The sequence below is a fragment of the Manis pentadactyla genome, chromosome 11, assembly GCF_030020395.1.
Source record: "Manis pentadactyla isolate mManPen7 chromosome 11, mManPen7.hap1, whole genome shotgun sequence".
NCBI classification, from domain to species: Eukaryota; Metazoa; Chordata; class Mammalia; order Pholidota; family Manidae; genus Manis; species Manis pentadactyla.
In genome coordinates this window covers 39480263-39499761 of record NC_080029.1, presented here as the reverse complement: position 1 = coordinate 39499761, position 19499 = coordinate 39480263, and the positions used below count along the sequence as shown (strand labels likewise).

At 40.9% G+C, this 19499-nt stretch overlaps 1 protein-coding gene across 2 annotated transcripts in view; it reads left to right on the top strand.

Moving 5' to 3' along the window:
* PRKCH (protein kinase C eta) overlaps positions 1 to 19499 on the top strand; it is a 206213-nt gene that overhangs the window by 46203 nt on the left and 140511 nt on the right. For both annotated transcript variants that reach the window (XM_036919496.2, XM_036919488.2), the window contains exon 2: positions 13956 to 14019. In XM_036919496.2, the coding sequence (XP_036775391.1) occupies positions 13956 to 14019 (64 nt within the window). The remainder of the gene's footprint in view (positions 1 to 13955; positions 14020 to 19499) is intronic.

Sequence of the window (19499 nt, the reverse complement as noted above, 5' to 3'; positions counted from 1 at the left end):
GTGCAATATTGTAAGGATAATGGTACTACAGGTTTCTTTACTCAGACGGTGGTTGTGAAGATAAACAGAAAAAAGCACATGAAACTGCTCCGGGTACCCAAGATGGGCATAGTGCCTTTCTGCTGCCTCTTCTTTCTCCTTCACTGGTTTGCTTTCTCCTATTCTCTAAACTTGGCATAGGTGCTTGACCCTTTGCTCTTTGAACCATAACCTCTGTTGTTGGGGTCAACTGTGTTGTGATTCCCTTGTCCTTGTTCTATAGACGATTCTTACAACTTTGCCTAACACTTTGTTTTAAGTTTCAGGCCCCATCTATCATTTGCCAAACATTTCTACCTGAATGTATGCCTATAAAAACAGTATGTGATCCTAAACCAACTGACTTACTAGATTATTCTTCCCCTTCTAGGAAAAGTGGTATATAGGCTTTCAGATATTGGAATCCTTTTTGGCTTTTCTTCATCCCTAACCCTTAGCCCCCAAGTCATACTGAGTCATACGAGCTCCTTTTGTAATGCTTTCCTCCTGTCTCCTCTACTGCAGAGCTGTACCACTGGAACAGACCTTAACTGTGCCCACTAGCCCCTGTCCAGTCTAGCCCCCCTCTAGCTTGTCTTCCAGCCTGTCCTTTGCTATTGCTAGCCTAATATTTTGAACTTAAATTTACACTCTCAACTTGGCAGCAAAGCCCAACTTATATTTCTAGCTTTACCTTCCAACTCAATGAAACTACATATAATTTAATTTAAAAGACATATTCTTCTTGTTTCTGTGCGTCTCCCGCCCCCCTTCCCTATCTTGGCAGGGTAAATTTTAGAGGTGTAATTAAACTTGCAGAGGAAGATATAGGGGTATGGATGGACTATAGCTTAGTTTGAGGAGTACCTTTGCAACAGAGCTGATAAAGATGGGGTGGGTGTCATGGAAGAAGTCCATCTGTTACCTCCCAGATCCCAGGCTGGGACCCCTTGAAGCCCTTGTGTTCCTTACCTCTGCAGCCTGTGGCTTCTCCTCTTCTTTGAAGCTGCTTCCCCCATGCCCCATGACACTGCACTTGGGTGAGTACTCACACCTCTTAGACCACATCTCTGGTGGTTCTTTCGTCTGCCTCTTAAATTAATTTGCTTTTACCTTTCTCCCTTTTCTGTGCCCTTTCTCAAAATGCTTCTTGGCTCTTAGTGATAACCTTTAGAGATGGATTCCCAAATAAGAATCCCAGTGCTATATTCAGTTTGTCTTTATTTCTAAGTTCTTGCCAAATGTTTCTATTTGGGTACCTTTGTGTCCAAATTTGAACTCATTTCCTTCCTTCTAAAACATGTTCCTTCCCTCTGAGTTCCTGGTTGATTAATGGAAACAGGTTGGCAGACTTTTTCTGTAAAGGGCCCATCAGTAAGTATTTTTGGCTTTGTGGACCATAAAGTCTGTCATAACCACTCACCTCTGCCTTTGTAACACAAGAGCAGTCATAGATAATATGTAAGCAAAGATAGGTGTGGCAGTGTTTCAATAAAACTTTACTTACAAAAACAGATAGTGAGGTGAAATTGACTAATGGATCATAATTTGCTGACTCCTGATCTAGGTTGCCCAGGTCCAAAATGCAATACTCCTTTGACTTTTCTACTACTTTTGTTTTCTCTCTTCATATGATTTTTAATTTTCACTGATTCCTTTCATATTTATGACAACTTTCATATTTCATAACTCTCCCCCACTCATTGGTCTAGTAGACCATATGCCCTTTATACATGTTAACTCTCCACCAATTTACATAATCTAAAACCTCTAGTGATTTTCCTTGGCCTGCGTGATAAGGTTAAAATTCTCAGTGCAGCTCTTTCTCCAGTTTGCCCCCAACCATTTCTCATTCCTCTGTATGGACACTCCTCCATCTACACTGGTCTAATTTGTGTTCTGATACTGGTTCTGTCTCTGCTCATGATGTACACTGACTCACAATGACCTCCTTTTCTGCTCATTGAAACTTACCTTCATGCCTCAACTCAGGTCTCATTCCCAGGTAAAGCTCTGCCCCAGCCCAGCAATTGCTCCTTCTCTTGATCTGACTAGTGCTTTGATGCCCCTACCTGTCCAGATGAGACTGCACTGAGCTTTTTTTTTTTTTATATTGTAAGCATTTATTCAAAAAATACTACAGAGGAGAGATGTGGATTCAAAAGACAGTCATATACAGAAACAAAATGTAATGGACCAAAAAAAACCCTGAAAAAACAAAAAAACCTGACACTGTAGGCATTGGAGAAGGGAGGACAGTGGAACTATTTACATGTCATTTATAAAAGAGCAAGTCTATAAAAGAATGTAATACCAACATATAAATGCAAAATATAGTGGCATATCATGTGAACAAAAACGAGACCAGTCCCTCATAGAAACAGGCCACAAAGGGAGCTGGGTGGGTCTGACGCTTTGTTTCCAAGGCCACGAGTGGTGTTCTAGCACCTCCCTCCTTCTGTAACACGGCAGCCCCGGGGGCAAAGAGGTGATGCACTGTGAGAACAGCACACAACGATCCAGAGGAAACCCTCTCTGCTGGAGAAATAAAGTACAAGTTCAGAAGATTAGTGTAAAAATCTTCGTAGTGTTCCTACTTCTCCATCTGAACTTCGAGAAGCTGTTAAGGGCAGTCCAGCAGATGCTCAGTTGAATGGGTAATGGTCACACATTGAATCCTTATCTTTCGTCCAGATCTGCTCATCCCTCTGGATCATCCCTGGCCCCAGAGACTCTCTGTGACTGCCTATCTTTCACCCTCTGCCAAACCTCTGATTTCAGGGTCCAGCTGCTGCTCTCCCACCTCTGTCTTTCCCACCTGCTCCCTCCTCTTCATCCCCTCTGCTGCTGGCCTGTTCAGGTCTTCTCCATCCTTCACTAAGACCATTGAACAGGCTTTGAATGTGTATCCCCACCACCAGCTTCTCTCTCCTTATAAGCCCAACACCCTGTTGGTAGGGGTTCGTCGGGATCTGATGTGTAGGTGTGATCATGTAACTTTGCTGATTGAACCCCTTCAGTGGCTCATCGTTGCCCTGGGATAGGGGATAGCCTCCCAGCATGCCATGAGGCTATGATTGATCTGACACCCTTTCTTCTCCAGCCTTGTTTCTGACCTGTCTCATTTATACAGCCTACATTCAATCACATATAACCCCTACTAATAGGTCCTCTGTGCATTTGCATGTACTTCCTCTCTGTCTGGATTCCTCCCCCTGTCCGTCCATCTGCAAAACTGCAACCTGAATTTCTAAGAAAGGCACAAATGTCCCTTCTTCTGCAGAGCTTTCATCTCCTTCCCTCCAGAAAACCACAAGCAGTAAATGTGTCCTAAGATAACATTTGGGAGAGGGCTTGATGAATTTTCTAATGACCCTTTAGATTCACAGAGTCTTCTAAAGTTGATCTGGAGCTTGACAATTAAGTAGACAAGTTTATAAAACATCTTGAATGATTAAGTTTGGTAAGTGTGTAGTTTTGATTTATTCCTTGCCTTGGTTTTGCTGTAGCTTTTGTTTTCTTCCTCCATTATGATGGATGATGAGTGTCAACAATGTAAAATAATTCTGGATTTATTTATATCCTTTTTTTAAATACCTGACATCTTCAGTTTAAAATGTTAGGATGGGGGTAGAGCAGGAGGCAATAATTATTTTATTGACAATATCAGAGAGACCTGTTTACTTTAGAAAGGTAACTTAGCATCTGTGACAAAACTAGACTCTCTACCTCCTAAAATTTCTGCTTTCTTGTGTGAGCTCCCTCTCAGAGGAGGTGGCTCCCTGCGGGGCTGAACACTCTCCCCATGGGGCTGAACGCTCCCCCCAGGCAGCCCACAGAGGTGGTAGAAAAGGAAAGGAGGCCGTGGGGCTGCTGAGCTGGAGGTCAAGTATGGACAGCATTCCTCACTTCCAACTGTCAAACAACCACCTGTTGCTTTCGTTTAATACCTCATCCTAGCAAGGACAGAGCATGTTCTCTTTCTGGAAGGATGTACAGAGTGGAAAAGAGAAGGATTGAGGTCATATAGAAAGTACCCCTTATAGTGTCCTTTAATGTTGAGGACACACAGTGTGGGCCATTGAAATAGCCTTCCAGTGGTGGTTCCTCTGTCCTTTCAGTGTCTGCTCTGGCCTGAGGTCCTTGGGGACACCTGGCTGGAGAAAGAAAGAGCCTTCTCATTCTGAAGGGTGCTGTTCTGAGAGGCCTTTGCTGGTTTCCAGGGCAGCTGTTTGACATCTCCAGAACTCAGCCCACCATTTTTGGTTCATCAGGGTCACCCGCTGGACCCTCTGATGGGTGCGACAGGTCCTCAGAGCCTCTGTCCTCATTCACAGAGGAGGTGCCAGGTAGGCCTTGCAGCACAGAATTAAACTCCCTGGGGGGGGGGGGGGCGGGAATCGTAGCAGAATGTTTTAAAGGTCTAAGGCATCCTTCACTTAATTTACACTTTCAATCCCTCCACTCACAACATACAGTAGACCATTTCTATCCTTAGCCATCTCTTTGGCACAGGAAAAATATTTTTGTCATCAGAGATATCAAAACTTGACTATTCCTGATTTTTCATTATGGGCAGGGAGTCTTTGGAAAATTAATTTTAATGCAAAAGAGTTTTACTTTTGCCACAAGATACAGTTTTTATGCTAGAACATAGCAGTAATAGGCTCTGAGTTGAAATGATTCTAAATTTAAATTTACAGTCTTTTGTGGGGATCTTAGCTGGGGACGAGGGAAGTTATCATGAGTCTTAAGTGTGAATTTTAGAGGAAGATTCTTTAGTAGACCTCAAATGTCTTTACTTGCTCTGTGGAGTTGGAAACTGTTTCTGACTTGGAATTGTAAAATATTAGAGCTGAAAAGGACTTAAAAGCTAGTCTGCCCTCCTTTTCTGTGTGTGGGAAGCAGATGGCCTGCTCCAGAGCTGGGGTCGTGTGGCCTGGCACTCTTCCTGCCCTGCTTCTCTGACCACCCATTTAGCAAGATGAGGATTTAATCACTAAAATAGGGTATTTTCCTTCACTTTCAACTTCAGTCAGATTTGATAAGACTCACTTTTCAGTTTTCCCATCTTCTTCTGAAAGTTTTAAGTCTGTGGTACTTCATCATGTGCTTTTAACACATAAACCTTGTCTGATTGTCAAAGAGATGAAAATAGAAAATCAGCCAGGATGTAGGATTTGCCTCATTCAGCCTCTATTCCTATAAACTTCCCACAGCAGGGGGATGTGCTGTGCGTCTGCAGCACCTGCTGCTAATTGACTGAGGAGATCTGAGCTGCCCTCTGTCTTTCCCCAGCCCCAGTGCAGATGTGCTGCACTGAGCAGCTCCGGCCTGATGCTCCCGTTGGGAACCATCCAGTGACACCATCAGGCTGGTGCCATTCCCTTTGGCCTTGGCACTGTGGAGGCAAGCCTGGAACCGGGGATGGCATTGGCGGGAACACCCCAGGTGCTGATGACATGAGTCTTGCTAGAGTTCCTCAGGGAGACAGGCGATACAATGACCTAATGCACTGGAAGCACAGGCTGGCTTCTGGTGAAGCAGAAGGCCGCAGACAGACCTGCAGTAACCTCTGGGCAGCTGTGGGCACAGCAGCCTGGGGGTGCGGGGTGGGAGGCTGTGTGCAACCAGTGTGGGCTCTCCCCTGAATATGGATCTTGGCTTGGCCTTCACTGCTGGTGACTTTGGGCAATTTTATAACTCCACAGAGCCTTCATTTTCCCTGTCTGTCTAATGGTAGTGGAGATACTTTGCAGGTGGTAAAGGTGAAGAATAATGTAGTTTAGGCATCTAGCCAGGCTCCTGCATGTTGATGAGTGAAAGACATAGGAGCTGTAATTTCTGTTGTGAAAGAGCACAGCTACATGCCGCCTTCTTGGTTATTAGTACAATCCTGTAAGATTCTTTCTTCCTCTAGGAATTTGAGCTCTCATTTTTGAGCCTGATGGTTTCAGCTGTAAGAGGATTGTGAAATGCTTTACTGTGATTTTAGGTTCTTTTGTTACTTATCCCTAGAATCAGGCATAGAAATGAGCTATCTAGCCAAAATGGGAATCTCATAGATGTCTGGCTCAAGACCCATAGAGTCTAGGTGAACAAACCTTCTACTTTTGCCCAAATAAAGGATTGTTTTTCCTTTTAATATGCTAGGTCCCTCTGCTTATCTCAGGCTGACATGAGTATTAAGTAGCCAGAAGTTTCCTGTCCGTGATCAATTCTAATGCCTTTTGTGAAGGGAAATGGTTGTAAATTATTACCAGTTAATTCAATGAATGTTTCCGTTGAGTCCAGTGTGCAGGCTTTTTATCCAAGCCTGTTTAGAATCATGTAACATCAGAGCTAGAGAGGTTTTTAGAAAACCTTCTCATTTCATGGACAAGAAGACTGAGTCAGTATAAGTGACTTGCTCAATTTCTGCAAAGTGATACCAAGGAATGTAAACATTGGCTAGTGGGTGCGAGTAGGCAGGGAAGGGTGCTGGGGATCTGAGGATGATTCCTAAGCAGTAGGCCTGTATATGCCATAAGCTACTGGTCTGCTTTGGAGCCATCTTGGTGTGCTTTTATATTTTATGAAATGTTGTCGTGTAGTATTTATTACAGGATAAAATACTATCATTCCTATTTTACAAGTGATGAAATTGAGGTGATCAAATGACCTTCCAAGTCAGTGCATCAGACCAAATCAACAGATATTTGTTGAGTGTTTGCTTAGTTTGAGGAACTCCCTTTGGGGAATATAAAAGTGTCAGACCCTGCTGAAATGGAGCTTGCTGACTTATTGAAAGTGAGGAGATATAAGTATATGAAATTTTATCTAATTGTTCAAGAGTATAGATAGATAAGTATTAAGATAATAATAGAGATACGAAAGTCAGATGGAGCAGAGTGAGTTTTATTTTGAAGGCACTGGGAAGTTGCCAAGGCTTTGATAGGGCAAGTCAATGAGAGAAGCCCTTTGGAAAAGGTATTTGGGCAGTGAGGTGTGCACACTTTTTTGTTTACCACACAACTTTTAAATGTGGTGTAGTCCAATTTATCAATTTATTTTTTTTTCTGCTGGACTTTTGATAATATCTGTCTTGCCAATGGGTTTCAGCCCCAGGCAAGTTCACTGTGGATTCAGAGAGACTGAAAAATGACAATGGAATGTTATGGGGTGAAAGGGTTTATACCCAACTTTATTCCCATGGTGGCAGGTCAATCACTAGAATCCCGTCCACTCAGAGCGAGTCTGCATGCAGCAAACAGGTCTCTGCCTCTGGGCCTCTCTGCCCCTGCAGCTGTCTCTGTCCTTGGCACTGCCTCCTCTCTAGTCTCTGCTCTCCTACAGCTGTGCAGCCATACGGCCATGACACCATGTCGCCAACAGCACTGGGCCAAGCTCTTTATATAGACTCAAAAGCAATGTATTGCCCACAAGTGTGTAGTGAGCTAGCTGACAAGGGCCAGGAGAGAATCCTGGCCATAGGAACCTTCACTTTATCCACAATATCTATGAAACCCAAGGTCAGAAAAATTTACCTGTATGTTTTCTTCTATGAGTTTTATAGTTTTAGCTTTTACATTGAGGTCTATGACTCATTTTGAGTTCATGCTTACGTGTGGTATAAGGTAGGGGCCCACCTTCATTCTTTTGCATGTGGATATCTGGTTGTCCTAGCACCATTAGTGAAAAAGATATTCTTCCATTTAATTGTTGTGGTACTCCCATGCCATTTTTATTCCCTCCCTACCACTTGTCCTATTTTCCTTACCCCTGTCCCCAGGCAACCACTGCTGTGTTTTCTGCCACTATAGTTTGCCTTTTCTAGACAGAATATACACTTTTTGTTTGGTTTCTGTCATTCAGTATTCTTCCATGTGACAGCATGCATCAACAGTTATTTCTTTGTTGTTGAAAACTGTTCAATTGCATGGCTCTACCACATTAAAAAAAAGTTGTAAGCATTTGTGTACATATCTTTGTATGGACATATGCTTTCTTTGTTCTTGGGTAAATACCTAGGAGGGGACTGGCTGGATCAAATGGGAGGTATATGTGCAACTTCTTAAGAAAATGTCAAACCATTTCCAAATTGACTTTTTATCCCATCAACAATGATTGAGAATTCCATTTGCTCCATTCTTACAAACACTTGGTCAGACTTTTTAATGTCAGTCATTCAAATAGGTGTTATTCTAATATATCGTTATTGCATTGCAGTTTAATTTGCATTTCTCTAATGATTAATGATGATGAACTTTTCTTTGTTCTTATTTGCCATTGTATATCTTCTTTGGTAAAATGAAGTGATAAAACACATTTTTTAAAAGTTGGATTGTTTGTTTTCTTATTATTGAGGTTTGTAAGTTCTTGTGTCTTCCAGATACAAGTACTTTGATAGATATATGGTTTACAAATATTTTCTCCTGATCTGTGGCTTGTCTTTCAAACTCTTGGCTGTGTCTTTCAAAGAGAAGACGTTTTAATTTTGATCAATTCCAATTTATCATTTGCTTCTTTCATGGATTGTGTTTTTTTTGGTTTTGCATCTACAAAAATTTGCTTAAGCCAAGACCCTAAGGATTTTCTCTTATATATTTTTCTTGAAATATTAAAGCTTTAGGTTTTACATTTAGGTTTATGATCCACTTTGAGTTAATTTTTGTATAATTTACATTGTCTTAGTTGAAGCTCACTATTTTGCATATGGATATCTAATGGTTACAGCAGCATTTGTTGACACTTAGTTTTTGGTCATTTATCTCTTTGTGCATAAGAATGTCATTTCTAAAAAGTCCACTGATTTCTGAGTACTGACCAGAGCCCAGGTGTTGCCCTACTGACCAACAGATGTGGTCCATAGGAGACAGGAGTTGGTATATTCATTCCCCCTCGAATGACTGCTATAGAATGAATACAAAATGCATCACCTTCTCTTCTACAATCCTACCTAGCACTCTGGCCTTAGCCCTGTTCTGTTGGAGACTCTGTCAGTGCTTTACATGATGACTTAGCTACTCTAGGCCCTGATGCAGGAGGCTTTAAAGCTGAGAAGTAAGGTGATTAAACCGACTGGACTTGGGATCTAGTGAACCTTGGGGCCTCAAACAATAAGCTAAAGTTGTACAGGAAAAAAGAAGTCTTAGGATTTGGGGCCTAATGGCTGCACAGGACATGGAAAGCAGAGCCTTACAATACATAGAGAAGATGCCAAGGTTTTAGCTGATGTAAACTCCACCTAGGTCCCTGGAGCTTCTCGAAGTGCCCAGTCTAGGTGCATCAGTAAAAGACACTGTCACTGTCAAGATCAAGAATGGTGATAATCTTGCTCTCCCCTGTGTAAGTCAAGTTACACCCTCAGGCTGGTTCACTCTTTAATGGGGGTATGGAGAAATTGGGGCTTATCTAGATGAAACCGATGAGAGTGCCGAAAGAAGAGAAAACTGTGTCCTGTATGAAGCTGCTAAAGGAGTTTGAGGATTCCCATGTTTCTTAGTTTATTTCCTCATTTGTTTCACAACCATTTCGGTCCTCTATGTTCTCAGTAAGGTCCTAAGGGACAGTGCATAAGGACTACGACATGATGTGGGTTCCAGTGCTAGTCTCTATAACTGTAAATCGCCCAACTGTCTAAAAGAGGTCTGGAAAGATCTCCCTGGGAAGGTGATTTTTGACTTGAGTACTGATGGACAAATAGGAGTTTGAGAAAAAAGAGACCAGAAAGATTGCATGCCCTGAATCACTAGGCAATAAGCTTCAGATACATAATGTGTACACTGCACAATTTTTACTACATACCCCAGTACAGTGTCTGAACTATAACATGTTTTCTTGATCTCTCAAATGAAATTAATTTGGAGAGTCTATAGGTAATTAAAAGAGGCTGGGAAACAGGTTGTATGTATTTGGGATGGTGGGGGCACAGCATGCAGGACTATGTGCCATACTAAGGAGTTTGGACCTTATTAATGGAAGGAAGAGGAAACACTGAAGGATATTAAGTTAGGAAGTCACATGGTCAGATTTTCACTTTTGTGACATGTCACTGCGGCAGCTCGGGGATGGTGAGTCTGGAGACAGATCAGCTGGAAGGCCATTGCAAGACGCCAGGTGAGGCATGGTGGTTAGGAGTGGGGAGAAGGGGCAGCTTTAGGAGAGGCTCAGAAAGTGGCCTTTATGGGACCTGGTGGAACCATGTGTACGTGCTGAGGAGCCTGGGCTGTTGGGTAAATAGTGGAGTCAGGAATGCAGGGTGTCAGTCAGGGGGTACAGGATGAGAATTTGGATTCCAGACATGTTGGCATGTTGAATTAAAGGAATTTTTCTCAGTGGGACACAGATGGAAACTTTTAGTAAGGTGGATGTATAGATTTGGGAATGAAGTCTTTTCTTGAGACACTTAAGAAATGAAATCTGACACTGACATTTATCCTCAGCCAGCACCCTCTAGGAAGTTCTGATATGTTCATTTCTTTTTTCTACCCCCACCCCAAAGAATCTCAGGTGGGTTTTGAAATCATGAGTCTGAATCTTTCAATGGAAGGAAAAGAGGACTTAGCAGAAGCAAGATTTAAAGGCAGGCAGAGACATAGAGGTGCTGGAAAAGAGTCTGAGAGAGAAAGTTAAAAAAAAGTAAAGAGGAGGACCAAGAAAGGGGAGCTCTGGAAGCAAGGAGTGAGTGAAGGAGACTCATGGTGAAGGAGGCTGTCAAGAGGATCAGATGCTGCAGAGAGAATAACTGAGATGAAGACTGACATCTTTGGATTTGACAGTGGGACATTATGAAGGTTGCAGGACCTGTTTCAAATCCAAGGGAAGCAAAGAGTCAGATCACAGGGGGTAGCATGGATGTTAAAAGGTAAATAAGGGAGGTGATAACTGTTTTCAAATATGTGACTTACTGTCTTTTGCCGCCAATTTGGGTAAGTTTTTGGGTGCAGGAGACAAAAAAATGCTATTCAAATTAGCCAAAGCAAAAGGAATTTGCAGACTTAAGTTACAGAAGTCCAGGAGAATCGAGCAAGGCTTGATCTAAGTGTTTAAATGATATCCAGCCATAGTCTCTTCATCCCCCACCTCTCCTTCTGTGCTGGCTTTGTTCTTCAGCCCAATGTAACAAGAAGGGTGCCAGCCAGTTCCAGGTTTGTGTTCTCCCAGACTGAAGTTCAGTAGAAGTGAGATCTCATCTCTTTCTTGTAGATTGGGATTTCTTATTGGACCTACTTGAATCTTGTGCCCAAACATGAACCATTTAATGAGAGTAGGGAGTAGCAATTACTCAGATGGCCAGACAGGGCCAGGGTCAGCTTCAGGTCAGATGTTGTGGCTGGAGGAATTCAGTGCTCTGATTGATGAGTCCCAGACTGCATGTCCACTCTGGAACTAGGGATAGAACCCTAGCTGAACCATTTGGACTACTGTAAGAAATAGGTAGTTGTCGAATATAGCTGAAGTGCAGTTCCCAGAAACTGTTCAGCTAGAGTGAAAATCAGCTATAGGGGACAAAACTAGGGTCAAAGAGTGGAAACTATTGGTTGCTGCGTTTCAGCCCTTTCTGTGCATTACAGGAATGAAAAAGGTTAGCTGTGAAGGTAGCAAGTTGGCTGTCACTGGAATGATCAACAACCACTATGAATAGATGCCAACAGGCTGTCAGCACTATGTAAAATGAAGCATAACTTCTAAGGCCATCTTTTTCAAAATGTTTTTCTTGACACAGTAATGAATACATTTTACACTAAAAGCCAGTTAGCATACCGTATACATGCATATGAAACTGCCAACAGAAGCTTCATGGCTTAGTACTTTTCCATACTACTAGGCGTGTTCCTATTTACTGTTCCATTATATTCTACTTAAAAGTCCCTGTTGTGTGTAACCCGCTCCATTGTTCTCATGTCCAACTAAACTGCTGAGCACTTGCTGTTTGCAAAACCCTTTTCAGAAGTCAGAGGTCCTAAATGGACTGGGCTTGAAGATGGCATTTGAGTCTGGCTTCTCCATGGTGATGGTGGCATGGGCAAAAAATAGGGAAGCAAATCTGTTCTATTTGCGAGGACTCCTGATTCTAGGTGGTGGAATCTCCTAGTGTCTGTCAGAGCAGCTCCTTACCCGCTGGGGTGGCGTGGCCTTCTCTGTGGTCCCACGGGGCAGTGTTGGAGAGTTTACGGGCTGGCCATGGGCTGGAGGACTGCGGAGGCGGCCCCGGCAGTCTGTCTGTCTGGAGGCTGGGAGCAGCTCCTTTTGTGCCAGCAGCAGTTACGTTGTGAGGTCGAATGTGTGTGCTCTCTGCCAGGTCTTTATATTGAAGATGAAGGTGTGGCTTTTAAAAATAACATTTTTTACTTGAAACAAGTCAAGGCAGAGAGTGAAGACAATTAGAGACTGACATCCTGTTTAGTCATATCTCCAGAGAGCTCTATTTTCAGAACTGTTCTATAAAGGTTCACAAGTGGTATTAAGATAGTTAAGGGGATATTGTTAACTTGGCAGTATTTGTGATACAAGTAGCTGACTTGAACACTGGGGTGGTTTACAGTGTGGTAATCACAGTGATAACAGAAATGATGCAGAGAAAGGGAGGTTTTATGAAAATAGGCTGTAATACAGATAAAGCTTTCTGAGTCAGTACAAATTCAAGCATCTTCTATTTTGAAAAAGTGTATGATCAAGGTGTGGTTAAAAAATATGTGGTGCTGAACAACAGTAAGATCAATTCATTTTTTTCAGTCTTTGTCCCCATAGGTGCAATATAAATGGTGAATACTTCTGATAAGGCTCTTGGAGATCATCTGACGGAAGCCATGCCAGAAATGCTGAATAACGACATCGTAGACTTTCAAATAACAAAGTGAAGCTCGGGGTAGTTCAGGACCTTGCCCAGAGTCCGGAGCCAGCTGTGGCTGTCAGGCTGGAGGCCATGTACTGGTCTAGTTCTGACACTGAACCACATGATTTACAGCTTATTTAAATTTAATATTCTACCAAAAATAACCATCCATAGCTATACTCAGCTTCTCTGGACTTCTCTCTCCTTGAAGAAAGGTCAAAGGCAGAAATGGAGCCATGAGCTGAATCTGACAAAATTTTATTTAAGGACAATTGTAAATTCATGTATTTGGGTTCAAAAGAACCTCACAATTCAAGGCTTAGAGGTGTTCATGGCTAGTTCAAGTTAGCATGCTGTATAAGGAGGGCAGAGCCTGCTAGCTGGGCTAGTGTGATCAGAGCCGATGGCGAGGGCTCTGCCCTGTTCTGGAGCCATGCTGTGAGGGTCTTTGGGAAGCCGGAGTGTGCAGAGGATGGGACCTAGTGAGAGACGTGGGGGCTGCCTCGCCTGCAGAATGTATGTCTTGTTATTTCAGTGCACATGATAACTTTAAGGGACACTGAAACACGCATGAACAGCGTAGTGAATGCCAAGCTTCTGAACTACCTTCCTTAGCATTTCCTGCAGATTATCTACCCTTAGGTGAAAATGGTATAAATGGAGACAGCCCTCCTCTCTCTGTACTTCTTATTTCCTAAAACTAAAGGTTTGCAGTTGTTCACTACCTTGTATGCTGACATTATTTATCTATTTCATACACTTGCCACATGGTTTAATAAAATGATGCTCTTACAAATGGTGTGCATAAGATAGGGATGTCTCAAAAACAGTGACCAAGTGCATGGGTGCCTCTCAGAATCATGAAGAGTCTAAATGGGAGAGACTAAAAATTCAAAAGAAGGAAAGTGTTGGAAGCACTGTTTCTTTTAGGTTTGCATCTCAGCCTTTGCAGTTTCTTGCACTTTCACTTGTTTCTTGCCCCTCCACTGTTTAATGAGACTTAGATCTGATGTATGGCTGTGATTTGTATAATTAATACTCTGTAATTAATTATTTGAGGCTCACATGAAGTACTTTAAAATTAGAATGTAACAAACAATTTTTTTTTCTTTCTTTCTAGGTGGATCTGGAGCCAGAAGGGAAAGTCTTTGTGGTGATAACCTTGACAGGCAGCTTCACTGAAGGTGAGAATGAGTTTTGGGTGGTTTCTCATATACGTGTAATCTTAGTTCATACTCAGTAGGAATTTTTATCATGGAAATTACAAAAAGAGCATTTTTGTAAAAGAAGCTTTAAAAAAAACTGACTGTTTTAAGTTAAACTGGCTAGTATTTTGTTGCCTAATGGTCTATTGGCTGGATTATCCTGTAAATATATTTGCAAAATCTGAAAATCTCATGTTGTGTTTAACATACTCACTGATTTTTTTTTTTAATTCATCATCATCTTAGATGAGTTGGTTCTTGCTTCTTTTGGTTTATGTCTCTTAAACTGTACTTTAGATTTTTGGTTTTTGGGCCAACCTTTTAGTTTTGCTCCTGAATGTGTTAAAAATTAAAGGATCTAAAGGATCACATTCACTTCCTTTTAATCTCTATCTTATTCTGTCATTTAAAGGATTGTGTTCTTTTCCCCCTGGCATCAACTGTACTTCCCACTCCTCAGTTCTTAAAATATTGAGAAATTTATATACAGTGAAATGAACAGATCAGAAATGAAGAATCTGAGTTTTGACAAATGCATATATAATCCTGTAAGCAGCACCCCAATCAAAGGTATACAGGACATTGCCATCACTCTGAAAGTTCTCTTGTGTCCTTTCCCAGGCCACCACCTGCTGTCACAGGCAATAAATGTAATCTTTTGTTTTGTTTTTCACCATAGGTTAGTATTGTCTGTCCTGGTAGTTCATATAAATGGAATCACGTTGTGCATTTTGTGTCTGATTTCTGTCACTCAGCATAATTTCTGTGATATCCATTCACGTCATTGTGTATATAAGTATCCTATTCCTTTGGTGGTTGAGTTCTCCGTTTTATAAATGTACCACAATTAGTTTACCCATTCTCCTCTTGATGGACATTTGGAGGTTCCCCTGTTTGGTTACTATGAGTAATGCTTCTATAAACATTCTTGTACATAAACTTTTGTGGACATATTCTTTCATTTCTCTTGGGTGAATACCTAGCTGGGGCCTTGCTGGGTAATTGAGTAGATATATATTTAACTTCATAAGAAACTTTCAATGGTTTTCCAAAGTGGTTGTATTGTTATACTCCCACCAGCAATGTATGAGAGATCCAATTATTCTATATCTTCACCAATGCTTGATATGGCCATTCTTTTTCATTTTAAACATTCTAGTGGGTATGAAATGATATCTTGTGGTTTTAATTTGCATTTCCTTGATTTGAACAATTTTTCCTGTGCTTATTGGTTCTTTTCTATATTTTTGTGCCAAGTGCCAGTTCAAGTCTTTTTGCCTTATTTTCTAAAATTGGGTTTTATCTTTTTATTATCGATACAGGACTTCTTTATTTTTTCTGAATATGCATTCTTTCTGAGGAGTATGTATTGTAAATACTTTCTCCCTTTTGTGGCTTGCCTTTTTATTTCTTTAATGGTATATTTGAGCTGAAGTTTTAAATGTCTGTGAAAACCAGTTTATCAATTCTTGCATAGTTTATACATTTTTTGTCCTAAGAAATCTCTCATAGGGTCACAAGGTTAGTCTTCTGTGTTCTTTCAAAAGCTCATAGGTTTAGCTTTAATGTTTAGGTCTATCTTGTGGTATGTTTAGGTATTTGCTCATTCTTACATCAGTATTTTTGTGTGAAGGAGTTGAGATTGCTTTTCTTTATATTGTAATCCACTTGTTTTAGCAACATTTGATGAAGAGACTGTTTTTCCCATTGGTTCACCTTGGAATCTTTGTCAAGAATTCAACTGACAGTGTAAGTGGATAAATTTATGGTTTGTCTGTTCTGTTGATCCCTTTGTGTCTCTTTATGTCAATACCATATCATCTTCATTACTGTTGCTTTGTAGTAAGTTTTAAGGTTAAAGCAGTGTGAGTCCTCTAACTTTATTCTTTTTGTTTATTTTAAGGTTATTTTAGTTATTCTCAGTGTTTTGAAGTTTGATGTAAGTTGTAGAGTCAGCTTATCAATTTCCACACAAATGCCTGCTGCATTTTGAATTAAAATTGCATTGAATTTATAGATCAATTTAAGGAAAACTGACATCTTATCAGTTATGAAGTCAAATTCAAATCCATGAACATGGTATTTCTCTCCATTTTCTGATGGTCTTTAATGTCCCTCATAAATATCATCAATATTAGCAATATTATGTAATTTTCAATGTAGAGCTCTTGTACATGTTTTAAAAAATGTATACCTAAGTATTTTGAACTTTTTGATGCTGTTATAAATGGTATTTTTAAAATTTCATTATGAAATTGTTACCAGTATATACAAATGAATTTTTTTGTATATTGACTTATATGCTATATGCCGTGATCTTAATAAATTCATTTATTTGTTCTAGTAAGGATTTTTTGCTTTGTTTTGTTTTTTGTAGCTACCTCAGGAATTTTTCTTGTAAACAATCATATTGTCTATGATAAAAGTGGTTTTCTTTTTTTCTTGCTAATATTTATGGCTTTTCCTTTCATGCCTTATGTTGCCTAGAGCCTTTAGGACCTCCTAACCTCATAACAAATCTTAGGAGGAAGGAATTTAGTCTTCCCCCATTAAGTATGATATGCATTTTGAATTTGCCTTTTTTCACAGTTGAGGATATTCCTTTTTAGTCCTAGGTTTCTAATAGTTTTTTTTTTAAATCAAGAGTGACTTATATTTTAGCAAATGCTTTTTATTTGTCTATTGAAATGATCATATAGTTTTACTCCTTTATTCTTTTTTATTTTCTAGCACGAGGCAGATTAATTACTGGTTATCACCTTAAATTTGTGATGGCTTTTTAGAATGGAATTTAAAATTTTTTTGCCCTTTGTTCTTGGGCAAACACCATAGTTTTGGGACATAGTCTTTACTCATAAGGCACAGTCCATCTGGGATTTCAATGAAAAGCCCAAGGTGTGTTAAATCCTTTTAACTTCGTGGGACTTGTGCTTCAACCTCTCTCCTACAGCAGGCAACAACTGAAATCTCAATTTATTTCTTTCAGTGTTCTGGCTCTTGTTTTTTTTCTAGACCTCTTGGACTGAGCCTCCTTTACACATGCACAGTTTAGGAGGATCGTGGATTTGGGGAGTTTATGGATTTGGACATTTGTCTTCCTGAAACCCTATCCTTTCCAGGATTTCTCTGTTCAATTTCCACTCATCTGGTAGACCTGAACCTTGTCTTTTTACTCTTGGAGCTAATGCAAATGTGCTTTCTCTTTGAGTTCTATTCACCCAACCTATGAAGCCCAAGGAATAATCTTGGGAAATGGCCTGCAAATGTGGATCTTGCCCAAGGCCATTGCCTACTTTCAAGGGTCAAATTTCCTCTAATTTCTGCCTTTTTTCTTTTTTTTGGATTGCTCTACAGTGTTTTCAACTAACTGTTTAGAAATAGATTTTCTAGAGATTTTGTTTTTGGTGCAAGGGTTAGTCCATTACAAGGTGCTTCACCATTACTAAAGTTTTTGTAAAGATTTTTAAACATGTGGCTTAATAGTTTGTCTGTTTGGTATTGGCATTTTACAAATTGTGAACCCTTCTTTAAGAAATGGTTTTCTCTCCTTTCAGCCAACCGTACTTATTTATGTGGGTGAAATGTCTTAAAGTTAACATTTTTCAAACTGTTGTCTCAATTGCTACATCTTATTATTATTATTATTATTTTTTGCTCTGATATTGAAATTAGCAGATACCTGAGCATGAAAAGACTGGATTACAGTGTGGGGGGGTCTTCTGCCTGCTTAAGGTCTTTTTGTTTTGCTTGGTATCTTATACATATAGGATTTGTAAGAAAAATGAATCTGCTCATAACTCAGTCAAATAAAATGTAATGTAGTATTACAGAATACTGTTGGTAAGCACATTCTCATAGCACATGGAACTTGGGTACAACCATGGTATAGACAAACCCAGCCCTGAGAAAAGAGGCAAGAGTGAAGGGGGGTGAGATTCTGAATGTGCTGCCCCAGCTTTCTGCATTAAGTTACAAGGGACCAGCGGTGGAAGGCCATGCACCTTAGACCAGGTCTGATTGTGTTTAGTCATTACATGGTTTCCTTTCTCAGAGTTACACCAGCTCTCTAGGACTAAATCTTATTATGGTTCTATGTTCCTTAACTGTACACTAGAAACATCAGAATTATGGCACAGTCATATTTCTGGATATCCTCATTATATTAATTTATTAGTTTTAGTGATAAGAAAGGAATGTCAGATCTTACTACGAATGAGTTCTTACCAGGGCGTTGCAATTGTGTTCCTTTCAGGGGTGTCCCTGGGTAAAACTGTGAGGCAGGCCGAGTTCATGTTTGGTCATTCCACCTCCCCTTATAGTTAGGCCTTCTTACTCTCTGCCTTCAGCTGTCTCTTCTTCCAGTAAGAGGCCCAGTAATCTCTCTCCAGGAACAGTTGCTAAGAAGGAAGATAGTGAATTCATAGACTAATTCATACTAAAGTGATGGCGGTCAACATCTTAGTCCTCTATCCCTCTTAGGTATGTCTATGTATGTTAAAAGATGCCAAAAGAGTTTTACCCACGAAAAATAGATTTTTGATGTTGAAGTTTCAGGAGCTATGTCATCTACATGTGGGATGTATTTAAGAACCTCACATCTGTTCTCTCTCTCTCTCTGTGGGAGCCTTGTTTTGTCAGTGTGGCTCCTAGACTGGTGCTCAGCTTGAGCTTGCACGTTGCTGCTGCCTTAGAGCACAGCTCCTGTCAAATATAGAGGAAGTGATGGCTGCCTCTCTATGTGTTACAGGAGGAGAGCATGGAGCCCCTCCCTGCCAGGTGCCTGCCACAGCTGTGGCAGCGACCTGTGGGAATGTCCCTGGCTCTGCTTCATTCCTGTCGGCCACCCTAGATTAGCCTTGGCTGCAACACGGCAGGTGGGCTGAGAGGACATGTGGAACTCAGCTTTACAGTGTGCAGAGAAGCAGTATGAGTCCAGGTGTGCCCAGTGCACCATGGGCTGTGAGATGGGGCGTTGGCCTGGGATCCTGGAGGGATGGTCAAAGCTTGAGAAATGTGGGTTGTGCCTCAGGGTGCATCTAAACTGTCTCACAGGCTTGTTTTGATACAATGTGTAGGGATGTGCTTTGCAAACTGTAGAGTGCTGTATGGAGGTAGCCAGTGGGATCTCATCTCCATGTTCCTATTGTCACAGCAGCAAGATCCCTCTCATTCTGTCCACCCATGCCTGGGACCCCATGGATACTCAGGTTTTTTTTATTTTGACACTGGCTTTATTTTATATTGGAAGCCTCAAGAATTTAATTGATGGTTACTAATATAATGTTGGCTTATCTCTATGTCTGTGTTCCTTTCAGGCCTCCTATGGGGAGTTCTGCCAGCAGTTCAGATTCTAAAATCCCAAAGTTCTCCTTTAAAAAGAAATCGCTGAAATAGGGCTGTGGTTTGTGATATAAAACTGGAATCGGGAGCTACTGACTATTCCTTATTTCGTCCTCTCT